The following is a 27300-nucleotide window of genomic DNA, read 5'->3' on the forward strand; positions in this document are numbered from 1 at the left end:
GAAGAAAGCTGAGCACCGAAGAATTGATGGTTTTGAACTGTGGTGTTGGAGAAGACTCTTGAGAGTCCCTTGGACTGCAAGGAGATCCAACCAGTCCATTCTGAAGGAGATCAGCTCTGGGATTTCTTGGGAAGGAATGATGCTAAAGCTGAAACTCCAGTCCTTTGGCCACCTCATGCGAAGAGTTGACTCATTGGAAAAGACTCTGATGCTGGGAGGGATTGGGGACAAGAGGAGAAGGGGACGACAGAGGATGAGATGGCTGGATGGCATCACTGACTTGATGGACATGAGTCTGAGTGAACTCAGGGAGTTGGTGATGGACAGGGAGGCCTGGTGTGCTGTGATTCATGGGGTTGCAGAGAGTCGGACACGACTGAGCGACTGAACTGTGTTTATTCCTGTAACTCTGAGGCAGGAAGAGCACACTCCCAAGGAGGCATCACAGTGAGCCTGTTTCACCAACCCACAGCAGCGAGCACAGCTGAAAGGAACCCCACCAGTGCAGACATGAGCACCAGATGCAGTTCGACTTCCAAAAGGCAGGACCCAAAGCAGCCGGTTTGTCACAGGGGCAAAGGAAATTTAAGATCAAACTTCTGGTGACTTTATTAGTTATAATTTCAAGCTATAAGGAGAAGGGGTGGCCTTGATGAGGGACTAGGATGATTTTTCTTGTGAACAGGTTAACTGCACATATAACTGCACATATAACAACAATAAACTTGCGTTTGATACTCAGGACCCTATTTCTCCTAGCCCCACTGTAACTCTCTAAGGAACACTTAACTGCTAGTCTGGAGAAATATCTCAGCTCTATTTACTTATTGAACTTTGCACTGAATTTGCAGATTTTAATTGCACCCTAAAAACACTGGGGGAAATTCTAGCTTGTAGAAGTTATTATATAATATTTGAAGTGAACATATGGCTTATATTTAAATAACTTGAAAATATCAATGAACTAGATATACAATCCTGGCTGTGTGTATCGCAATGTGCAGTGTTGTGGACTCTTGAATGGAATACAGGGGAAACTATGAAGTGTGGCTTAGCAGAAATTCCTGGAAAGTAATCAGTTGCCTTGTTCATTTGGATTGTGGAGTAGTGTGGTGAAATTCAGGCATGCTACTTTTATTTCTCATCTCTACCATTAATTGTGTGATTCTGAATACTTCATTCAATAGCATTTCAAATCTTGACTTACCAAATCATAACAATGGAATACTTCTAAGTGTGTAACACTACAAATGCTTGTGCAAGATAAAGGGTGAGGATCAGCCTTGGGTGAGAGTTACACCAGGTAGTCTTGAAGGAACACCTCTGAATTTCTAAGGAGCCTGGACAGCTGCCACCTAGGTCTAAACACTTAGAATCTACTTACACCAATTACAGATTTAAAAAACTGGCTTAGGCAAAGCCCACTGATACAATATTTTTGCAAAGCAATATTTTTCATCACTTTATCAGACTATAGATTTCTATGGTTTGTCAAATATCTCTGTATGGCTTCTTTCTAAAACATATTGCCTATTTTCATGAAAATCTAAACATCATCTGAACATTAAAAATACATAGGTCTTCTTAAATTACTATACACATTGAGATTTAGAAATCTTTAGTTTCCTTGTTTTGTGACATGAACATTTCCAGCGTCATAAAAATGACAGTAAGTAATACAGCTAAAAAAGTCCAGGTTATTCCTCTAAACTGTACCTTTTCAATCTCCAAGTCTGTATTTTCATCATGGGAGTCTTGACTAAATTAATTAAACAAACAAACAAACAAAAAAGACATGTGGGAACGATTTAACAGGGCACAGCGTCCTGAAACTCCTGTGCATTCTTCTTTACCTTAAACCTTGGTGAAGTTTAAAGAAATTCAATACCTGATTGACATTGAAGAGCAAGTGTAAGCCTCTTCCAGAAACACTCACTTTTTCCTTCGCTTGGATATTTTCACCATGATTAAAGGTAAAACAGTTTCCATATTCAGTGAAGACATGTGCAAAATCCTCCAATATGAAAATAAACCAAAGAAAACACAATCAGGTGAGTATTTTGGTCCTTTCAAGGTTTAAATGCCTATAACTTTCTTTTCTTAATCATACTGCTGAGTGAGAAGGCAAAAACAGCAGGAAGAATAGAAATCTGGTGATTTTAGTCTGTATTCCAAAAACAGTTTTCATTTTTTTGTAAAATGCACCTGTCAATTTGTATCTGATTATCTAGTTGAGACATTTTCATATACAGTTGACCCTTGAAAAACAGGGATTTGAACTTCATAGACACATTGTTTTAAAATAAATACCCACCACAGTACAGCTCAACCTATGGTTGGTAGAATCCTCAGCTGGGACTTGGACCCACAGATAGGGGTTTCCCTTTAAGGACAATCCTGCAAGAAATATCACCAAATATTTCTGTCCTCTATCTTTCCCTATATAACTGTATGAAAAAGGAGGCATGTCCCATGTGTATTCACACCTTCTGATTCCATAAGGCTGAGCTAAGGACATGTGATCTTGGAGCAAATTTAAACTGATTCCGCATGGGAGTAAACTTTACCTCAATGCAAAATAATACAAAGAAGTAGCTTGTTATATTGATGAAATTTGAAGAAATATTGCAACATTACCTCTGGGCCACATGGCTTTCCAAAAAATTCACATTCTAACAATGTGCTGCTGTTGAGATAAAAACCATTTTCCTTGACAAATTCTGTAATGCTGAAGTTTCGCTCACTTGCGAGGAAATCAATAGCCTCTTTAGAGCCAGTAGAATTGGTACTGATTTCCTGAAGATGAAGGACTTTGGATACAATATTCCATAAGAAAAAAATTATGCCAAATGTGGCTGCAGCTCCTGCTTGGAACCTATTTGTGGGAATAAAGGCACTATTTAGAATAATAAACACTTGTTGTTATCTCAAAGATGGTATCTGAACTCTATCATCTTCTCCTCCTATCTCCTATATTTTCCCTTATTTGTAATACATTCAAGCAAAATTGGATTACTAAGAGGTCTTTGTCACCTGCTGCAATCTACCTTGAATTTCTACATATAGTTTTATTTACCTAGAATACCTTCCAGACCTTGCTCTGGATACATCCAAATGGATCTTCACCCAACACAGAGAGGTATTAGGAATTGTTAACACTATAGGAATCAGATTTCCAGGGTTCACATCCAAGCCCTGCTGTGCTCTATGCTGAATCTGTGTGGCTGCCTCAACTGCATTGCTAAACCTCTCCCTCTTGTCTGCATCTGGTTACAACCTGCAGTTCATTGCAGAGTGGAGTTGTGGTTGTTCTGTACATTGTGTATGTGGATCTGCAACCCCAGCTTGTCTGCACTGGGCAGATCCCCCAGCCCTGTCCAGTCTCCTCAGACAGCTTCTGCTCCTGGGTCAAGCACGGGTGCAATCTGAAAAAGATGCCAACTCCTCCTGCAGGTCACCGGCACCACCAGGATCAGAGATGAAACACGCATTCCCAGCTCATGTTTCTTTCCTTCATTTCAAATTTATCTCCCTTTCTAGTCACGGATCCTGTTGACTTTAGATCCAACACCAGAAACAGAGGCAACAGACCTGCAAAGACTGCTTACCCAGCCCCTATGTTTCAGTGGGCTGAATCCCTATAGTAAACCCCTGGTTTTCTGCCATTCACAGTGGTTCTGCTTCTTGGATGGAGCCCTGATTGTCACAGCCATCTAAGGTTATGATAGTGCACTTTTTCATCTCACTGTCGCACAGCTTCCTCACTTATGAAACTGGTATTTGTTAATACAACAATGATGAAGGTTAATATATTGATATATTTTAATAACACGTCAAACAATCATTTAGATGATTGAACTACTTTTCCTAACATATTTAGAAGAGTGTAAGGTAAATATTTATTAAATAAATGCCTCATTATTGGCAAAGCAACTTGCTGGCAATCAAAGCAGAAGTAATGTGTTTGCCCTAATAAGTGCCTTGTAATTCTTTTATTTTGCTGGACAATTTCTGCTTTGCATTCTGTATGGTTCTTTATTTTCATACCTTAACTTCTTTCAAAATGTGATTTTCATATTTTGGATATTATATTATATTATTACACAATCTGAAATGGAACAAACTTTCTTTCCTCAAATCGGATGCCAAACAGCATGGAATAAAATACATAGCCAGTTGGTAAAGAATCTGCCTGCAATGTGGGAGACCTGGGTTTGATCCCTTGGTTGGGAAGATCCCCTGGAGAAGGGAACTACTACCCACTCCAGTATTCTGGCCTGGAGAATTCCATGAACTGTATAATCCATGGGGTCACAAAGAGCGACTTTCATGTCATTCTTGGTGAGCATACAGGACCACACGATGCATGGTTTGTGTGTGACTTTGCTTCTATGTCACAAAATCTATATTTTATTTTCACTTTCCTTTTGTATTATCTGTACTGTAATTTTTCATTCTCAGGGCAGTCACATTAAACCCTTTCTCAATCAAGGTGGGATATACACAAAACCAAAAATGGGAAAAAAAAAAAAAAGACAACCAAACCAACAGCATATCCTTTTAGAGATGCAAAACAGCTTTTTTGGACCAGTTTTTAATAGAATACCTTATGTAACTAGCTCTAAGCCTTGCAAGACCTCTCTTAAAACAGCTGACCTAGGTCCCAGAACCCTATAAATATTCTCTTTGACCTCCTTTTTCTTCAGAGACACTATTAAGCCTCCACCCTTGTGGTATTTTATCTAACTAGAATATATTTAACAACCTTGATTTTCTTGGGCAAAAGTGTTTTTAGTGATCTTTTGAGGAGTTAAAAACCTACACTAGTAACAGATTTTGTGAAGAAGAAGTGTTTGCTTTAAATGGAGGGATGAACCTTTGGCTGGCTTCAGGTTTCTAACTCTGACTGACAGGGGACCAAGGGTCTGCTCCAAAGCCCTGCGACCTTGGAATCCTACACCACTTCATACAATGTTCACTGCATTCTTTTCATGATGATTATGCAGAGAAATGAAGAAATTATTACAGGTGTAGGAGGTCTGAGCACAATATATTAAAAGGTTAAAGAGGAGAGCATTTTAGAACATTATTTTAGAACTATTTTTTATACTATTAATAGTTAGATCATAGAGTAATTTAGGTGGATGAATTAAACTTAGTGAATAAAGTCCAACATTATTTGGAACAAAGGAAGTGATAAATCTTGTGAGACATTTTTGTTTAGCGTAAAATCTAAGTGTTTTGCTCCAAGTTTATTTTCAACTTTAATTCAAGCTCCAAAACTCTTCCAAATATAATTTGTCAGAAACCTTGTTTAGTGATAGCTTGTCTTACTCTTTCATTTCCTATACTGATAAGTCTAGTAAAACAAAACAATAAAAATACATCAATATGTTTAAACAGTTTAATAACTGATAACCAATTACTAAACCCGTCTTTCTTAGGTGTGTTAATACCTCTAAGTACATTTCCCCAAATTATATGACCCAAATGAATAAGCTTCATTTCAAGTCCACATTGATGCCTCACTCAGTCCTTTGTTGAGTTCCATCAAAATAGATCCAAGTGTATGTGTGTTAGAATCAATTTCCAGATCCTCTGCTCTAACTCAGCATTTAAAAAGAAACACCCACAAGGATTCTTCTCCAATTTATGAAAGAGTTCTTACCTGTCAATCATTACAAATCTTAGCATATAATGCACCTGGTGTATTGCAATCTCAAGGCCCGTAACAAAGGCAAACACTGGTGGAAGACTCCTCTAAGAATTAATCAAAGCTCCTTAAACTTTGTCTTGTCCTGTTATGCACATATTTCTGGCTAGGGTGAAGCTTGGCATTAAACATAGGGTATTTGAGCCCCTACTGGATCCTCTGAATTGAGAAAAGTTGAAGTAATATGATAAAATTTGTCATTTCATATTTATTTTCTGAGTTACTAAAAAATAGGGTTTTAAAATTTTTATTGGAGTATAGTTGCTTTATAACATTGTGTTAATTTCTACTGTACACAAAAGCAAATTACCTGTATGCATATATATATATATATACTCCTTCTTTTTTGGATTTCCTGCATATTATTTTAAATGAAACTGGGTTGTTGTGTGCAAATTCCAGATTACTGTAATATTAAAAAATGTGAAGTGTAGTGAAGTGAAGACATTTAGTCGTGTCCGACTCTTTGCGATCCCATGGACTGTAGCCTACCAGGATCCTCCATCCATGGGATTTTCCAGGCAAGAATACTGGAGTGGGTTGCCATTTCCTTCTCCAATTAAAAAATGTACACAGGTTAAAATTTACATGATTTTTATCAATGAAGTAATTAAATATTTAGAAAATCACAAATATTCTTAATAGTCAATCCTTATCATATTTTATCTCATAATATTTATTTATCTCATAATATTTATTTTTGATCTTCTAAAACTAAGACATTAAGTTATTTAAAGCTATGGTTAAAATTTTAGCTGCCAATTTAAAATTTGCAACTGAAATACATAGTTTTTCAAACTTTCTTTATATGGAACATGAGGGAAAATGTTTGAAGACCACTGGCTGTGAGAACAGGGGAGTTTGCAACCTAAGTTCTTTTCCTGATCCATCAGTCATTTGCTAAAGAGTGTTGGTGAGATGCTGGTGAACTGACATTCAAAGTATCTATTTGTAAAATCAGACTTTGAGAGTTGAAGATGTCTCTAACCACCACAGTATTGATGATGTATTACTTGCTACCTAAGAAAGAGTAATTTTCTTATAATTCATAATTTTCCTCTTCTACAATTTTAGTTTCTACACTATTGAATCTCATTTTTCATCTGGATATTAACTATATCTAACTGCAGGGTACACTATCAGTTTTGTCTTAATGCCACCATCAACACCAGAGTTTAAATCATTGACTTGAGATTTGGATTATGCAAAATAAACTTTTTTTTTAGTATTTTATTTAATTTTTTAATTTAAATTTATTTATTTTAATTACTTTACAATATTGTATTGGTTTTGCCATACATCAACATGAATCGGCCACGGGTGTACACGTGTTCCCCATCCTGAACCCCCCTCCCACCTCCCTCCCCATACTAAAAACATGAAAGTACTTACATTATAGGGTATTAAATATTTTCCTTGAGATCATTCTTTTTTTAATCCATGCATTTCCCGATCAGCACTGCTTGAGTTGCAAATGTAAGTTTAGGTACGCTGTGTGTTTTTCCATTCATCTCAGAGTGTTGTCTAACACCCTGTGACTTTTTCCTTTCATGGTTATTTCATGTGTGCTGTGTAATATCTATATATTAGTTCATATCCCAAATTTCTTCCTATTATTGACTACTTATTTCACTCTGCTGTAGTTGATAAACATACTCTGAATGATTGCAAATCTTCTAAATGTATTGAAGCTTGTTTTATGGTCTTGCTACAACTTGCCCTAGAAAGTGTTGCATGCACACATGAGAAGAGTGTGTAATCTGCTGTTATATAGAGTGATCTATAGGTATTATGGGCCCAAGTATTACACATTTGCATTTTAAAACAAGCAAGAGAAGAAACAAGAACAAACACACATTTATAATGTCTTTTAAAATTGCAAAAGTATATTTACAGGTGCTTTTAGTTTTTCATATGGATTTGAAAACTCTCTGAGTTCACTTGCTTTAAGTCTGAACAACTTTTTAGTATTTCTTGTATGATGGGTCTGCTAGAATGAATTCTCTCTGAATGTTTTTATTTTATCTTCATTTTAAAGATACATTTTTGTGCAAACTTGGGGAGTTTTGACACATTATATTAAAAAGAAATTTTTCCACTGTATTTTCTCTCCTCTTCTGGTACTCTCATTTTACATATATTTTTATGCTTTTTAGTATCCCCCATTTCTCTGAGGCCCTTTTCATTTTCCTTCATTTAGTTTTTCTCTCTGTTTCTCAGCTCACATACTTTGTTAATTTATCTTCCAGTTCACTGATTCTTTCTTCAGCCACCTCAAACCTATTGCTCAGTCCCTTAATGGATGTAGTGAATTTTAACTTCAGTAATACACTTTTCAAAACCAGAATGTCCCTTTGGTTCTTTGTATAATTTCTGTCCTTACTGATATTGTTTGCTTAATGAGACATTATATCTTCCTTTATGTCTTCAATCACAGTTTCTTCAATTATTTGTATTTATAATAGCTGATTTGATGTCTGCTAAGTCTGATACCCCATGTCCAAGGTAAGAGAAACCCAGGTAAGATGATAGGTGTTGCGAGAGGGCATCAGAGGGCTGACACATGGAAACCATAACCACAGAAAACTAGCCAATCTGATCAACAGACCACAGCCTTGTCTACTCAATGAAACTAAGCCATGCTGTGTGGGGCCACCCAAGATGCATGGGTCATGGTGGAGAGGTCTGACAGAAAGTGGTCCACTGGAGAAGGGAATGGCAAACCACTTCAGTATTCTTGCCTTGGAAACCCCATGAACAGTATGAAAAGGCAAAATGTTAAGATACTGAAAGGGGAACTCCCGGGGTCGGTAGGTGCCCAATATGCTACTGGAGAACAGTGGAGAAATAACTCCAGAATGAATGAAGGGATGGAGCCAAAGCAAAAACAATACCCAGTTGTGGATGCGACTGGTGATAGAAGCAAGCTCCGATGCTGTAAAGAGCAATATTGCATAGGAGTCTGGAATGTCAGGTCCATGAATCAAGCTAAATTGGAAGTGGTCAAACAGGAGATGGCAAGAGTGAATGTCGACATTCTAGGAATCAGCGAACTAAAATGGACTGGAATGGGTGAATTAACTCAGATCTACTACTGTGGGCAGGAATCCTTTGGAAGAAATGGAGTAGCCATCATGGTCAACAAGAGTCCGAAATGCAGTACTTGGATGCAATCTCAAAAACAACAGAATGATCTCTGTTCATTTCCAAGGCAAACCATTCAATGTCACAGTAATCCAAGTCTATGACCCAACCAGTAACGCTGAAGAAGCTGAACGGTTTTATGAAGATCTACAAGACCTTTTAGAACTAACACCCAGAAAAGATGTCCTTTTCATTATAGGGGACTGGAATGCAAAAGTAGGAAGTCAAGAAACACCTGTGGTAACAGGCAAATTTGACCTTGGAATGTGGAATGAAGCAGGGAAAAGGCTAATAGAGTTTTACCAACAGAATGCACTGGTCATAACAAACACTCTCTTCCAACAACACAAGAGAAGACTCTAAACAAGGACATCACCAGATGGTCAACACTGAAATCAGATTGATTATATTCTTTGCAGCCAAAAATGGACAAGCTTTAGACAGTCAGCAAAAACAAGACTGGGAGCTGACTGTGGCTCAGATCATGAATTCCTTCTTGCCAAATTCAGACTTAAATTGAAGAAAGTGGGGAAAACCACTAGACCATTCAGGTATGACCTAAAATCCCTTATGATTATACAGTGGAAGTGAGAAATAGATATAAGGGACTAGATCTCATATACAGAGTGCTTGATTAACTATGGATGGAGGTTTGTGACATTGTACAGGAGACAGGGATTGAGACCATCCCCATGGAAAAGAAATGCAAAAAAGCAAACGGCTGTCTGAGGAGGACTTACAAATAGCTGTGAAAAGAAGAGAAGCGAAAAACAAAGGAGAAAAGGAAAGATATAAACATCTGAATGCAGAGTTCCAAAGAATAGCAAGGAGAGATAAGAAAGCCTTCCTCAGTGATCAATGCAAAGAAATAGAGGAAAACAACAGAATGGGAAAGACTAGAGATCGCTTCAAGAATATTAGAGATACCAAGGGAACATTTCATGCAAGATGGGCTCAAAAAAGGACAGAAATGATATGGACCTAACAGAAGCAGAAGATATTAGAAGAGGTGGCAAGAATACACAGAAGAACTGTACAAAAAAGATATTCATGACCCAGATAATCACAATGGTGTGATCACTCACCTAGAGCCAAACATCCTGGAATGTGAAGAGAAGTGGGCCTTAGAAAGCATCACTACGAACAAAGCTAGTGGAGGTGATGGAATTCCAGTTGAACTCTTTCAAATCCTGAAAGATGATGCTGTGAAAGTGCTGCACTCAACATGCCAGTAAATTTGGAAAACTCAGCAGTGGCCACAGGACTGGAAAAGGTCAGTTTTCATTCCAATCCCAAAGAAAGGCAATGCCAAAGAATGCTCAAACTACCACACAATTGCGCTCATCTCACACTCTAGTAAATTAATGCTCAAAATTCTCCAAAGCAGGCTTCAGCAGTAGGTGAATCATGAACTTCCAGATGTTCAAGTTAGTTTTAGAAAAGGCAGAGGAACCAGAGATCAAGTTTCCAACATCTGCTGGATCATGGAAAAAGCAAGAGAGTTCCAGAAAAACATCTATTTCTGCTTTATTGACTATGCCAAAGCTTTTGACTGTGTGGATCACAATAAACTCTGGAAAATTCTGAAAGAGATGGGAATACCAGACCATCTGACCTGCCTCCTGAGAAACCTATATGCAGGTCAGGAAGCAACAGATAGAACTGGACATGGAACAACAGACTGGTTCCAAATAAGAAAAGGAGTACGTCAAGCCTGTATATTGTCACCCTGCTTATTTAACTTCTATGCAGAGTACATCATGAAAAACGCTGGGCTGGAAGAAGCACAAGCTGGAATTAAGATTGCCGGGAGAAATATCAATAACCTCACATATGCAGATGACACCACCCTTATGGCAGAAAGTGAAGAGGAACTGAAAAGCCTCTTGATGAAAGTGAAAGAGGAGAGTGAAAAAGTGGGCTTAAAGCTCAACATTCAGAAAGCAAAGATCATGGCATCCGGTCCCATCACTTCATGGGAAATAAATGGGGAAATAGTGGAAACAGTGTCAGACTTTATTTTTCTGGGCTCCAAAATCTCTGCAGATGGTGACTGCAGCCATGAAATTAAAAGACGCTTACTCCTTGGAAGGAAAGTTATGACCAACCTAGATAGCATATTCAAAAGCAGAGATATTACTTTGCCAAGAAAAGTCCATCTAGTCAAGGCTATGGTTTTTCCAGTAGTCATGTATGGATGTGAGAGTTGGACTGTGAAGAAAACTGAGCGCCGAAGAATTGATGCTTTTGAACTGTGGTGTTGGAGAAGACCCTTGAGAGTCCCTTGTACTGCAAGGAGATCCAACCAGTCCATCCTAAAGGAGATCAGTCCTGGGTGTTCATTGGAAGAACTGATGCTAAAGCTGAAACTTGAATACTTTGGCCACCTCATGCGAAGAGTTAACTCATTGGAAAAGATTCTGATGCTGGGAGGGATTGGGGGCAGGCGGAGAAGGGGACGACAGGGGATGAGATGGCTGGATGGCATCACTGACTCGATGGACATAAGTTTGAGTGAACTCCGGGAGTTGGTGATGGACAAGGAGGACTGGTGTGCTTCAGTTCATGGGGTCGCAAAGAGTCGGACACAACTGAGCGAGTGAACTGAACTGAAGTCTGATATCTAAGTTGGGCAATTTATGTTGACTGTTATTTAAGATTCCTCCATCTATTTATGGCTTGATAACTTATTTTTTTTTTTTACCACTAATAATATTTCACTGAGTTGTAGGAGTTGCTTCTGTATTTTGGTGATTAGCTTCTAAATGGTTGTTTTTTTGAGTAAATTGTACCAGTTATGGTTGTTTCTCTCAGGAAAATTTCTGTTAAGGTCCTCACACTGGCATACTCAAAATGATATGTGCAATTTCTTTTTAATAATGGCTATCTTCAACCAGCCTTGCTTTTGTTAGACCATATACCATTTGGACATCCCTCGTGGTCCAATGGTTAAAAAACTGCCTGCCAATGCAGAAGACGTGAATTCAGTTCTTGCTCTGGGATCCCATGTGTGGCAGGACAACTAAGCCCATGCATCACAACTACTGAGCTCACGCTCCAGAACCCAGAAGATGCAACTACTGAGCACATCCGCCCTAGAGCCTGTGCTTTACAACAAGAGAAGCCACAACACTGAGAAGTCTGTGCACCGCAACTAGAGAGCCGCCTCCCACCGGCTGCAACTAGCGAAAACCCGCACACGGCAGTGAAGACCTGGTGCCACCAAAAAGAAGTAGAGAAATTAAAAAGTTTTTAAATAAATAAAATTTTAAAAAAGAACACATGCCATTTAAAATACAGTATGGTGCAACCGTATTGAATATCTTTGTGGGGCCTTTGGTTTTGTTTTACTCTTTGGCACCTTGACACATATCTTGAAATAAATCTAACTATTACCCATGCTGTAATATCAACTATATATTGAACCCTGGTGCTTCCCTTGTGGCTCAGATGGTAAAGAATCTGCCTGCAATGTGGGAGACCCAGGTTCGATCCCTGGGTTGGGAAGATCCCTGGAGAAGGCAATGGCAACCTGCTCTAGTATTTGTGCCTGGAGAATTTCATGGACAGAGGAGTCTGGCAGGCTACAGTCCATGGAGTCGCAAAGAGTCAGACGAAACTGAGTGACTAACACACACACATTGAACACCTGTCCAAAGAACCACCCCAGGGATGAGACAAAATGGTGTATATACCACCTGAACTAATGTAACAGAAAATGCATGAAGTAGATATTACATCATTTTGTACACACAGAAGTTGAAACTTTAAAAGGTGAAGTGATTTGTCCATGGCCAAATAGCTGATTAGTGGTGAATCTGAAGGAAACTACCTCCCCCACCTGCTAGGTGAAAATCCCATGTACAGAATTTCAGGCTTGACCACAGGCAGTAACAAGGGTTTTCATGAATGGCCTCATGGGGAAATTCCCTCCCTACTCCCCACAGGAGACCTGGTACGCAATCAGGGACTTGCAGATCTCTGGAGGGAGTTGTGGTCAAGGGTGCAATAGCAACAGAGTGCTGAACCAAGTGTGTGCACAGGTCACATGCCCATGGAGCTGGGCATGTTCCTATCACAATAAACATCTCACCCTGAACACATGGGAACTTTTCACATCTCCAACTTTAGCACAGTGCTTTCCTGTATCTTCAAGTTATTCCTCATCTCCCCCTACAAACTGCCTGGCCACCTTTTGACACTCACACTCCGTGACACCTAGACAGGGACGTCACCTGTCTGTCCTCTGTGCTCGCAGAGTCCTTGCACATACCTTTCATGTAATCTACAGTCACCATATATATTGCATTGTGATTGCTGATGTTTCTCAGTTTTTGGCTAATTGAAATAAACTTTTTAAATGCAAGGATAAAGACTTGTACATCTATTTAACCACAGGGTTTGGTGCTTAGCCTAGCATATAATTGTGGAGGGAAAAAAGGAAGAAAAAAAGGAAAATAGAGAAGAAATCAATAAGCTTCTTAGCACCCAACATTTCTGTTTTTAAGACAATTTAAGACCACGAGTGGTTTTGTGTATATTAAATAGCACACAATAAACTATTTCAGTCATCCAAGGAAGATTATACCTAGTAAAGTTACAGAGACTTATTAAAAGTGTAGTTTTTACCTGTTTAAATTGCAGAAGGTCACAGCTGGGAACTCTATCTTCTCCACATACTGTACCTCCATAGATGTCGTGGTGGGCCACCTGAAGTAATTGACGAGACGGCTGTATACCTGCCAGACGAGGAGACTGATGGAGCCCAGGACCACCAGCAACCAGATCACCTTGCGAATCCTACTCGGATTCCTGACAATGTTGTGGACTCCGTGGAAGGAAGTGGAGATGGCAAAGTCATGGTCAAACTTCCTACGGTCAGTGTGAGGTGGCAAAGTTTTCTTTGAAAGGTAGAGCTTGATCTTTTCCAAGAGTCCTTAAATTCAACCAAAGACAAAATCAGCAATAAGTTAGGAAAACCTAACACTGTATGTGAAAAACACAACTCACATGACTTTAAACATGCTCCCTTTTATGTGTACACATAAGGACTCAAAATTCATCTTGAGTTGCACAGATTCTTCAGGAGTCAAGAAGTGTCTACTATAGAGATCTAATAAGTAGGTGAGGCCTCTCATGAGAGAATGCCTCTAGTTAATGCAAACTTACTTTAGCCCATTTCTTATTCTAATAGTGTATTTCTCTTTAGTCAAATAGGAAAAATATTCTCTGCCTCATGAGTTGGTTGTATTAAATAAAAAACACCTGGGGATAGCTTGGCACCTCACCCAGACCATGATAAGTACTCAATTCATATTAGCAGCTTGTGTTTTTCTATTAATTTGGTAGTGATGTGGTAGATGGAAAAGTTTCATGTCTAAAATTCTCATTTAAGAAATGAGTTCTTGGGTCTTCCTTGGTGGCTCAGTGGTAAAGAATCTCCTGTCAATGCAGGACACATGGGCACAGTCCCTGATCTGGGATGAGGCTACATGCCGTGGAGCAACTGAGCTCTCGTGTCACAACTACTGAGCCTGTGCTCTGGAGTCCAGGAGATGTGACTGCTGAACTCAACATGCTGCTGAAGCTCGTGCACACTAGAGCCCACGCTCCACAACAAGAGAAGCTGCTGCAATGAGAAGCCCACATACCGCAACTAGAGAAAAGCCCAGACAGCAACAAAGACCCAGGGCAGCCAAAAATAAATAAATAAATAAAGAGAGATGAGTTCTAAGTCTCGCAAATGCTCATGATTAGCTGAATTAACTTATATCCTTTGTTTCAGTTCAGGAAGTATTCTTTCTGTCAACTAATCAACATTAATTTATTGTGTTTATTGGAAATTTTTGGAAATTAATTAATTTATAGGAAATTAATTAATTTCCAAAAGGTTTCATTAAATCATTAGTTAACATTCCCCAGGTCTCTAATCAATTAACTAAGTTTAAGTTATGGGATATACAATGATGCATAAAGACACCTATGAACATTTTCTAAGGGACTCTATCTCATCTGCAAAGCATTAGGGCACAATTACAAATTGTTTTATGATTGTTTTACACAGATTGTACACTGAGCAGGAAATTACGTATTAGTCTGATTAGCTTGACTTTGTACTAAGATCTTATAATATCTCCACGAATGGTTTTTTTAAATTTTTTGAATTTTAAACAGGTTATATATAATATATATATTATATATATATCCTGTCATGTGGTTATATATTAATACATACTTATTATATATATATGGGGGTTCCCAGGTGGCTCAGTGGGTAAAGAACCTGCCTGCAGTGCAGGAGGCGCTGGAGATATGGGTTTAATTCTTGGCTCGGGAAGATATCCTGGAAGAGGGCACAGCAACACTCCAGTATTCTTGCCCGGAGAATCCCATGGACAGAGGAACCTGGCAGGCTACAGTCCACAGGTCGCAAAGAGTTGGACATGACTGAAGCTACTGAGCATAGCACATTTTCTTTATATACATATATTCCTGCACGCGGAATCTCAGCTTCCTGACAAGGGATCAAACTCATGCCACCTGCGGTGGAACAGCAGAATTTTAACTTACTGGACTGCCAGGGAAGTCCCTAAATATGTGTATTTATAGTAACTGCACAGCTCCAGAGCAAAATCAGAAATGTATGAAAAGCTTTTGTTATTATTACTGATGAGCAAAATAAACTTAATAATGCTTGTTTACATACTATTTATCCATTAGCTACAATACATGTGCGGAATTGACTCTGACAGAAGGACAATTCAGTCTCAAGGAACCTGATGCCCCCTTCCTTCCACAAGGGAAGAGTGATCTAGAAATCAGTAATTGGTCAACTGCAGTGTTTCTGGTTGTAAACATTACTCTGAAAAATGTAAGTTTTAAGTAGCTCTGTCAAAACTCAGCTCATTTATTATAAATCTACTTCTTGACAACTGCTCTGACTTTCCTGGGGTGTTCTCCATCATTTGCTAGGGCATTAAAAGAATTCTTAAAAATATTTTTGGATGGATAGTGAAGTAACAAGGTCATGTATTACTGTCAGGAAGATTAGAATTTGTTTAATAAGGAGTCTACCAGTCTACAAAGCAAGAAACTTCTTACTTTACCACTGAAATGGATACTTTGTAATTATTGCAAGTGGCCCTTGCATTGAATATTGATCTTTACAGAAGCATTCTAAAGAACATCAAACAAGATTTGCTGTATTTTAATATAAAAATTGTAGGCACATGATAAATAGAAACCAAATAAATAAAACTACAAAAACTGATTCTGGTATACAAGGATATTTTAAAACTGCATATATTTGACTCCTGCATACAAAATAACACTTTTCCTAGGTAACAGAAACTGTATTACTTATAGTATATCCAAGTAATATTGGAAATCAAATTTCCCCAATGAAAATCTAACCTCCTTTTCCTTTGTTAATTTCTGGCTTTTACAGATAAAAATTCTACCTGTTCTGAGGATTTTACTCCTTACCCACCTTTCTTAGCCTGGGTGTTTGATTTCTCAAACTGCTCCATCTCCAATTTCAATAAGCAGGAGTCCTTGAGGTCTAACCAATTTCCATCAATAACCATACTCATTTTGTGGCCTTTATATAAAATACAGCAGTTGAGGCTATAAAACGTGGGCGCAATTTAAATGTTTGTGTTGCTATGCTTTGCTTCATAAAGTGCATAACCTGCAAGCTGAACACACTGGCAGAACCAGCTATGGGCCTCCGTGGACTCATGAGAAGCTGGCAGAGTGAAACCAAAAAGTATAATTAAGGAAACCATTTTCTCAGAACTAAAGGGACAATCCCTACAGATATTTGTGGTTTTAGAATCCCCCTGAACAGGCCACGTGACTCTGAAGACTCACCCGGGAGAAAGTCTTCTTGTTCTTTATTTCCACCTCTCTTTACATCACTTTGAATCAAAATGCAGTTGGAGTGAAATTTGTGGGGATAAAGATGCCTTTTCCTTGTTGAATTTTCTTTCTAAATAGCGGATGAAGGTTTTGAACAGAAATAATAATCAAATGAAAATGACAAAATAAAACCCCAGAAAAATATCTCCTTGAGAGGAAATGGGTGTTGAAAGCATTCAAACTCAATCGAGCACAAAGGCTGGTTATTTGTTCATAGGAACAATTCTGAGAAATTATAAGCATTTATTATATTAAATAATAAACTGGAGACTATGCATTGTTGTGTTTAAACGGCACCATCTCTTGACAGAACTGAGGAACTGTCTGTATCACTACTTAAAGCCTTTTAGAGTTGCCATGGTAGCATTTCATATGATCACTAACCTTTAACATATGTGTTACATGTATTTTCTTGGAAACTCAGGACTCTAAGTTGAAACTATTCTTATATGGAAGCAAACTAAGAAATTTCAAGAGATGTAAATGAAACTCCTGGGACTTCCATAACCATGAAATTAAAAATTACAGGAAGAGGGTCAATCTTAACGTATGAATTTCTCCCTTAGAGGGCTCTCCTTTGGGGTTAATGACAGCTTCAGTTACAGTCTGTTAAAATCCAGGTGCTCCTCACTTACCTGATCACTTTTCCTTCCCCTGCATGTCCTCCTCCTTTTCTTCTTCTGAACATCTTTCTGCAGCATTCCTGGAGGTTACCTGTTCATGTCCTGTCACTCACTGTCTGAACTTTTAGGGGCAGACTCACGGGGTGATTTCAGTTTGGGAACAGACTGGTAGGTGATGGTGCCAACATGGAAAGGGCAGGCCAGGTGGGGGGCAATAATAAAACTGGGAGTGGGTACCCTGGGGGGAAAATGCTGGAAGGGAAATCAAGAGAGAGAAAGATAGCCTCCAAAGCCACATTTTATCTGCATGACAATTTAATGAAGGCTCAGGCATAACCAGGGCTTCCCTGGTGGCTCAGCAGTAAAGAATCTGCCTGCCAGTGCAGGAGGCACAGGGGCTGTGCGTTCAACCCCTGCGTCAGGAAGATCCCCTGAAGGAGGGCATGGCAACCCACTCCAGTGTTCTTGTCTGGAGAATCCTATAGACCAAGAAGCCTGAGGGGCTACAGTCCATGCAGCAGCAAAGAGTCAGACAGAACTGAAGTGACTGAGCATGCAAGCAGGCAGGCATAACTAGAAATATTTCTTTTTTTGATTTTTAAAATTTTTTGATGTGGAACATTTTTTTCAAGTCTTTATTGAATTTTTTTATAATATTGCTTCTGTTTTATGTTTTTTTTTTTTTTTTTTAATCCCAAGGCATGTGAGACCTTACCTCCCTGATCGGGGATCAAACCTTTACCTCCTCCATTGGAAAGCACAGTCTTAACCACTGGACCACCAGGGAAATCCCCACTAGAACATTCCTAAAGTCCCTTTCATGTATTCCCTCCCTCTCCCTCTTGCTCACAACTGCTGGTTACTTCCACATAAGACCTCAGGGCAAAGAGGAAAGAAGAGTGAAACAGACAGGAAGCAAAGAAGGTTGCCAAGACTTCTCTTGTTTTGCCTACCCTTTACTTAATAGAGAATAGCATTTTAAAAGCCTCTTATTTTTGTGTGTATTCCTCACATGTGACACAATTGAAGACTGTGGTTGCTCTGGCCTGCTTGCTCTGACACCTCCTCCTCTCTCTTCTACTTTAGGATGGCCTTTCCAACATTGCTTCCTTTTCTCCTTCTCTGCTCAGTTTTAAAAATATTTTACTGTCACTTTCCTCTATCAGCAGCTGGTAGTAAATTTGAACTCAATCTTTGTCCAGTTGAGGAAATGCCCCCGTTTGCTTCATCACGTCCTTGTGTGAAATCTAAGCCACCATGCATCTCGGAAGTGCCTCTGGTTTCTTCTTTGTTAATTAATGTACCTCTTTAAGTAGCTCAGTGAAAACACAGAACCTCCCACTCCCTTCCTTCTGCTTGCCCTGCCCACTGCCCTTGATTTGTATAGCAAGGGCCTTTGGCAAAAGATCCTATCTCCAGATTTCTCCCATCACCACCCCTTAACATGCTCATGAACAGACAAAATCATATCCAGAGGAAGTCCAGAGATTTCTAAATTATTATTATCTCCCACCCTTACACCAATAGTAGCAGCAGCAGAAAACCACTCATTACTACTGATAAAAACAAAAGGTGAAATAGAGTGGATGGTGGGGGAGAGCATTTTCTCTGCCCTTGCATTTGAATTCAGAGCATAAGCAACATTAAGAATTTTGTGCAGTGTCTAGACAAGTATATTCTGGTACCACATTCGTTATACAGACACATTTTTATTCTACTTTTCAAAAAAATCTTATGTGTTTTTGTTGTTGTTGTTGTTGTTGTTGCTTGTTTTTTTGCCACACAGCAGGTGGGGTCTTAGTTTCCTGGCCAGGGATTGAACCTGCACCCCCTGCATAGGAAGCGTGGAGTCTTAACCGGTGCACCACCAGAGAAGCCCCAAATCTTATGTGTTTTTAATAAAATTTTTGATCCCATTGAATCGACCTACATCTAAAGGTATCAAAAAGATCATCTTTAGCTACTTTTAAGTTTACCTTTGAATTAAAACTTTTACTTTCTCTTTAGGGAAATGCATAACTATTAATAGTAATGCACAACTTTTTTAGATTTAGACAGATCTGATAATGACTATACGTTCTGCAAAGGAAGACAATGTAAAAAATACCTTTTCTTGTATTATTTTAAGACACTGTTCTTAATAATCTTGGAAAGGAAAAAAGAAAGCAAACTCACAGCTTAGCATATCTTAACAAATACTTTCTCTCATTATATCTATTATTGTGGGTAAGAATCCCTTAGAAGAAATGGAATAGCCCCCATAGTAAAAAAAAGAGTCCAAAATGCAGTACTTGGATGTAGTCTCAAAAAAGACAGAATTATCTTGGTTCGTTTTCAAGGCAAACCATTCAGCATCACAGTAAGTCTATGCCCAAATCTATGCCCCAACCACTAATGCCAAAGAAGCTGAAGTTGAATGGTTCTATGAAGACCTAACAGACCTTCTAAAATTAAGACCAAATAAAGATGTCCTTTTCATCATAGGGAATTAGAATGCGAAAGTAAGAATTCAAGAGATAGCTGGAGTAAAAGGCAAATATGGCCTTGGAGTACAAAATGAAGCAGGGTGAATGCTAACAGAGTTTTGCCAAGAGAACACACTGGTCATAGCAGACACCTTCTTTCAACAACACAAGAGATGACTCTACATATTGACATCACCAAATGGTTGTTACCAAAATCAGATTGATTATATTCTTTGCAGCTGAAGATGAAGAAGCTCTATACAGCCAGCAAAAATAAGACCTGGAGCTGACTGTGGCTCAGATCATCAGCTCCTTATTGCAAAATTCGGGCTTAAATTGAAGAAAGTAGGGAAAACATCATTCAGGTATGACTTAAATAAAATCCTGTATGATTATACAGTGGAGGTGAGAATAGATTCAAGAGATTAGATCTGGTAGACAAGACAGAAGAACTATGGACAGAGTTTTGAAACATTGCACAGTAGGTGGTGACCAAAACCTCAAAGAAAAAGAAATGCAAGAAAGCAAAGTGGTTGTCTGAAGAGTCCTTACAAACAGCTGAGCAAAGAAGAGAAGTGAAAGGCAAAGGACAAAGGAAAAGATATACTCACCTGAATGTGGAGGTCCAGAGAATAGCAAGGAGAGATAAGAAAGCTTTCTTAAGTGAACACTGCAAATAAATAGAGGCAAACAATAGAATGGGAAAGACTAAAGATCTCTTTAAGAAAACTGGAGATAACAAGTGAACATTTCACGCAAAAATGGGCACAATAAAGAACAGAAATGCAAGGACCTAACAGAAGCAGAAGAGATTAAGAAGAGGTGGCAAGAATACACAGAAGAACTATGCAAGAAAGTCTTAATGACCCAGACAACCACGATGATACAGTCATTCACCTAGAGTCAGACAACTTGGAGTGTGAAGTCAAGTGGGCCTTAGGAAGCATTACTATAAACCAAGTTAGTGGAACAGATGGAATTCCAGCTGAGCTATTTTAAATCCTAAAAGTTGATGCTGTTAAAATGCTGCATTCAATATGACAGCAAATTTGGAAAGCTCAGCAGTGGCCACAGGACTAGAAAATGTCAGTTTTCATTCCAATCCTAAAGAAAGGCAATGCCAAAGAATGTTCAAACTACCACATAACTGTACTCATTTCACATGCTAGCAAGGTAATGCTCAAAATCCTTCAAAGAAGGCTTTAGCAGTATGTAAAGAGAGAACTTCCAGATGTACAAGCTAGATTTACAAAAGGCAGAGGAACCAGAGATGGAATTGCCAACATTCTTTAGGTCACAGAAAAAGCAAAGGAATTCCAGAAAAATTTCTGTTCCACTGACTACACTAAAGACTTTGACTGTGTGGATCACAACAAACTGTAGAAAATTCTTCAAGAGATGGGAGTACCAGACCAGTTTACTTGCCTCCTGACAATCTTGTATTAGGTCAAGAAGCAACAGTTCAAACCAGACATGGAACAACTGGCTGGTTCCAAATTGGGAAAGGAGTATGTCAAGGCTGTATATTATCACCCTGCTTATTTAACTTAAATGCAGAGTACATTATGCAGAATGACAGGCTGGAATCAAGATTGCTGGAAGAAGTATCAACAACCTCAGATATGCAGATGATACCACTCTAATGGCAGAAAGTGCAGAGTAAGTAAAGAGCCTCTTGATAAGGGTGAAAGAGGAGAGTGAAAAAGCTGGCTTAAAACTCAACGTTCAAAAAACTAAAATTATGACATACGATCCCATCACTTAATGGCAAATACATGGGGAAAAAGTGGAAACAGGTTTCATTTTCTTTGGCTCCCAAAATCACTGCAGATGGTTAATGCAGCCATGACATTAAGATGCTTGCTCCTTGGAAGAAAAGCTATGAGAATCCTAGTAGCATATTACAAAGCAGAGACATCACTTTGCCAAGAAAGTTTCATCTAATCAAAGCTATGGTTTTTCCAGTAGTCATGTACAGATGTGAGAGCTGGACCATAAAGAAGGCTGAACAATAAAGAACGGATGCTTTCAAACTGTGGTGTTTGAAGACTCTTGAGAGTCCCTTGGACTGCAAGGAGATCATACCAGTCAATCCTAAAGAAAATGAACCCTGTATATTAATTGGAAGGACTGATGCTGAAGCTGAAGCTCCAGTACTTTGGTCAACTGATGCAAAGAACTGACTTATTGGAAAAGACCCTCGTGCTGGCAAAGATTGAGGGCAGGAGGAGAAGGAGGCCACAGAGGATGAGATGGTTGGATGACATCACTGACTCAATGGATGTAAGTTTGAGCAAACTCAGGGAAATGCTGAAGTACAGGGAAACCTGGTGTGTAGCAGTCCATGGGGTCACAGAGAATCAGACTCGACTGACTGGACAACAACAATAAATAATTCTATTTTGCTTTGGGTTTGTATTAACACAAAAACAGAGCTGCTATTTTCTTTTGTGCTCTGTGTGTAAGCATTGTGGGTTAGTGTTTTTGTATTTGTTACAGTATATATATATTTTTTATAAAACACTAAATGAAAGAAACTAGCTACTATATTATACCTATTAAAAGCAAATAAATTCACATATTTAAAATGATAGCATTTGTCACAGAAAGGAAACTTATGCTACCACCAAGTCCAAGCCTCATCGCTACCTCCACCCTCACCCAGACAAGAGGAGAAGGAAAGTAAATTCCATAATAGCAGGGTTCTTTTTTTTTTTTTTTTTGCTGTTGTTGTTTACCCAACTGGGTAGAAAAATAACTGGTAAGTAAGAGATAGTCAACAAATATGTTGAATGAATACAAAGTCTGTCCTAGCCTTGTATTTTTTTCATTATGCACATGCTATCATGATACAAGAAAATTATTGTCATTAATTTTGTACTTTTATTTTGAAAAGTACAAACTTAAAATTGCATAAATTGTGCAATGAGTACCTATATACTCTACCATAATCTATTCATTTTTAACATTTTCTCACATTTGCTTTATCTTCCTTGTTAAATAAAGGAATAAAATCCATCCTCTTATTGCTTAAGAAAAAGACACCCTCCTGTGTAAATATGCTGTAAAAATCACACTCAGGAAACTTAATTTTGATGCAGCAGTATATTTTAATACTCATTCTATACTGAATATTTCCAAATTTTTCCCCAGTTGAATTTTATAATATTTTATTTCCTAATCCAAAATCCCTTCAAGGATCATGGGTTTTATTTCCTTATCATTTTTATTCATTAACTTTTAATCCAGAACCGTTCCCTAGCCATTAGTTTATTTTTTTTGTCTTCTCATCATATTGCTGTTTTGAGGAATTCATTCCAGAGGTTTTGCAGAATGTCTCTCAAGTCAGGGCTGTACAGTTTCTTCTTCATAATTAGGCTCAGGTCAGGTACTTAAGGTCCCTGGAGAACCACTGGGGGATTGGTGTTCCTCACAAAGCATCAGATCAAGGAGCATGTGACTTCAGTCTCTTGTATCATTGACGGCAGGAAGCTTGATCGCCTGGTTAAGGGAGGCCAGTCATATTCCTTCTTTGTAAATGCACCTTTTCCCTTTGTAATTAATAAGTAACCAGAAGGAAGTTAGACTCTTGTTCCCAACTGTTCGCCCACTGATTTTAGCACAAATCAATGAGTCTCATCTGAATTATTATAGCTATGGTGTTTATAGAATGATATTCTCTTTCTTTATTCTTGCTATATTTTTTGTCACTATTCTTCTTTAAAGAAGAGCTTTATCTTCTGATTTCCCTTATTTTTTTAAAATTAGTTTTGAATTGTTGTATACATTAAAACTTATTTCTGTGGTTACTACTTTTTAAAAAAATTATTTAAATTGACAATTTTTCTGGAAGGACTAATTGAAATATGTTTCCTGTGTTTACTCCTCTCTTATCTTCCATAAGTATCTATTAAAATTAGAAATTAAAAATGCACTTTAGACAAAAAAGTGTTAATCTGAGAATAAAAACTTGGGATGTTTTCTACTCAGATCAATTAATTTAAAGCACCAAAATACTTAGCTTTAGGAAAGAGATAGGGTTCATAATTATTTTAGCACTCAGTTGTTTGGGTGGCTGTCAAAAGAGTGGTAAGGTGACATGTAGATACGCTAACTTTTGGGTGTTCCTTTTAAATAACTCAATTTCCTTTTCTGTCTTTATTTTACATCAAATAAAGATAAATGCATTTATTTATCTTTGTTTCTAGATATACTAGAAACAAAGCCTCTTGGCTCAACACAAAATTTAATCACAGACTCTGTTTCTTTATCTCTTGACCCATAATAAGAAGTTGACCTTGTTATCCAAACAATTCTGAATTTCATTTTCGTGCTCTGATTCAATAAAATGCCCATCCTTTAATTTTTAAATATAGGAAGCTACTGTTTCCTACACATAGCAGTAAGATAGACAAGAAAACGTCACGTATCTGTAATACCATCATTAATAAACATGTATTAAATGTACCTCAATGATATCCTAATTATTTGTATGTTGAAAAGGGCCACCCCCAGCTGGTATGTTCAATTTTCTAAAAATGGAAGGCTTTGGGGACTCCAGCTCTGCCACAGCCTGCCATTGGTCCAGTCTGTGGGAGGTTTGTTTGTCACTCAGCGCCTGCCACCCCGCAAGGGAAACGGTCTCTGTTTAAACACCGCTGGGTTTTCCTCACAGCATTGAACATGTTCCTGTCACTGGCCAAAGTAGGGGAAGGACTCTACTAATGCTTAACCTGCAGGCCCAGGAGGTTGTGAAACTATGTGTCCATATAGTTCATGATGCTGGGGTCAAGGTTACTTGGATAGGGTCAACTTATCCAAACATTCTACTGGAGATTTTATGTTTCTGTTCGTTTTCTCAACTCTGATCTCTTATTTCTTTGTGCAACGACATATTTGGGAAAAATTTACCTGCCTTACAACTACTTAGAGGAAAAATAGTGATTCCTCACAATTTTCATACATTTGGAAACTATTCTAAAGAAGGCTATAAGCTGTGTGCTTAGAGTATCTTCAAGAAAGAAGGCAAAACAAACTCAAAGATGGTGAATTTTTAAAATTGAACATTCAACAGACATAGATCGTCAGGAGTAATAGGAATGATCTAATTTTAATTTTTCTCATGTGAATTTCACACACTAGAGGGGGGTAAATTAAAAAAAAATTCATGTCCACTGGAAATTTCAATATGACCTTATTTAGAAATAGTCTTCGCAGATGTGATCCATTAAGGATCTCAAGATGAAATCATCAGGATTTTGGACACAGAGAGGAAGCCATGGAAGATGGAGGCAGTGATTGGAGGGACACTGTGCCTCAGGTGAGAATCTTTGGGAGCCCCCAGCAGCTAGAGGAGGCAGGCATCATATTTGTGGTAAATTATTTTAGCAGTCCTAAAAAACTCATGGGCTTCCCTGGTAGCTCAGTGGTAAAGATCTGCCTGCCTATGGAAGAGATGTAGGGTATCCCTGGGTCAGGAAGATCCCCTGGAGAAAGAGATGGCAACCCACTCCAGTATTCTTGCCTGGAAAATCCTATGGACAGAGGAGCCTGGCAGGCTACAGTCCATGGAATCACAAGAGTTAGATACGACTTAGCCACTAAAAAGCAACAACAACAAACTCGTGCATACAATGAAGAGATATCTGGTGGATTTTTAACTGGATTTGTAAAAAAGTTGTGAGATTCCTTGGCAACTAAGCCTCATGATAAAGCCTGGTTTTCAGAAGTGAATAGTAAGTTTGTATGTGAGATGAAACTCTTTGCAACTCTATAGCAAACAAATGTTACAATCCAGATGAATGTCAGGAAAGATATTGAAGATATCAAGAAATGCTTCATGAAAACTATGTCACAGCAAAAGCCCAAAATTTCTGTAAGGCTTTCAATAAGTCAAGAACAATGAGAAATACTTTTACACCATACTTGGGTTTAGCATTAAATCTGTGGAGATAGTTGTCTTCATTCAACAAAGTCTGGACACCCTGCTGTGGTTCAAATGCTGCTCCCAGTTCTGTAAGAGGCATCTGTGGGCAAAACAGAGATGCCTGATTTTGTGGAGGTGCTAGTTTAGCAGGAGATGACAGTAAACCTAATCAGTAAGTAAATTATATAATGAGTTAGAGAAGGAACTGTGCTTGAGAAGAAAAAGGTAAAACATGCAGGAGAGATCAAGGGTCCTCAGTTGGAGGAGATGGTGTAGATGATGCTGGGGCAGTCAGTGTGTAACAGGAAAGAATAAACTTGACTCCATATTGAATCTGTTCCTTCTATGTTAACTCTGTGTTCTAGGGCTGGGGAAGAGAGAAGATGAAAATCATGTGAAGAACCCAGCTGAGGTTCATGGTGATGAGTTTAAAGTGAATTCAGTAGAACGACACAAGAAAAAAACACATGTATAGCTTTTAAAATTTTCTTATAGACTTTAAAAAAGGAGAAACAGGTGAAATTGGTTTTAATCATATATCTCATGCAACAGAATAACTAATATATTATTTGGACTTGTTATCAACATGATTATTAAAGAGACATTTTCCCACTCTTTTTTTAGTGCTCAACCTTCAAAATCTGGTGTATATTTTACACTCACATCTCTGTTTGGACCAAGACACTTCAAGTGGTCAATAGCCACATGTATCTGATGGCTACTGTGTGGGTGGTGCAAGAGCAGGTGGTGGCTCCGGGGGTGACTGGCTGAGAGAAAAGGAAGTTCAAGATTCTTAGAGGAGACAGAAGACCAGAGGACAGATTGGACAGGCTGTGCATAGGGCAGTCTACATGCACTGAAAGTTTCAAGAATAAATAAATGACAACCTCTGAAAGGAAAGCCAACCTGCAGGTAGGCACAATCCCTGGGAAACATGAAAGGACTGTGCAGGACTCTGTCCTTCATATCAACAGTGAGGGGTAATGTAGTTTTCAGAAAGAAACAAAGAATAGTCTGAAAACAAGAATAAGAAGTGAACAGACAGCTGTAAAAAAAGAATTGAAATAATACCATTTGCAGGAACATGGATGGACCTACTGAGTGAAGTAAGTCAGAAAGAGAAAAAACAATATGATTTCACTTATATATGGAATCTAAAAAGATGATACAAATGAACATATTTACAAAACAGAAATAGACACACAGAAAACAAACATATGATTAACAAAGGGGAAAGGTGTGTGTGTGGGGTAATTTAGGAGATTGGGATTAACATGTACACACTTTGTTGTTGTTGCTGTTCAGTCACTGAGTCATTTCCAACTCTTTGAGACCCCATGGACTGCAGCACATCAGGCTCCTCTGTCCTCCATCATCTCCTGGAATTTGCTCAAATTTCATTGAATTGGTGATGTTATCTAGCTAGCTCATCCTCTGCTGCCCCTGTCTCCTTTTGCCTTCAATCTTTTCCAGCATCATGGTCTTTTCCAATGAGTCCGCTCTTCTCAT

The 27300-nt window shown here is 38.4% G+C and overlaps 1 protein-coding gene across 1 annotated transcript in view; it reads right to left on the reverse strand.

Moving 5' to 3' along the window:
• ASIC5 (acid sensing ion channel subunit family member 5) overlaps window positions 1-16386 on the reverse strand; it is a 48242-nt gene extending 31856 nt beyond the window's left edge. Inside the window, exons 1-4 of the mRNA XM_027566268.1 lie at window positions 16347-16386; window positions 13487-13793; window positions 2638-2875; window positions 1889-2014 (exon numbers count right to left, since the gene is read on the reverse strand). Coding sequence (XP_027422069.1) covers window positions 1889-2014; window positions 2638-2875; window positions 13487-13793; window positions 16347-16386 — 711 coding nt within the window. The remainder of the gene's footprint in view (window positions 1-1888; window positions 2015-2637; window positions 2876-13486; window positions 13794-16346) is intronic.
• Between the last annotated feature and the right edge of the window lie 10914 nt (window positions 16387-27300).

Source organism: Bos indicus x Bos taurus, chromosome 17 (genome assembly GCF_003369695.1).
Source record: "Bos indicus x Bos taurus breed Angus x Brahman F1 hybrid chromosome 17, Bos_hybrid_MaternalHap_v2.0, whole genome shotgun sequence".
Lineage (NCBI taxonomy): Eukaryota > Metazoa > Chordata > Mammalia > Artiodactyla > Bovidae > Bos > Bos indicus x Bos taurus.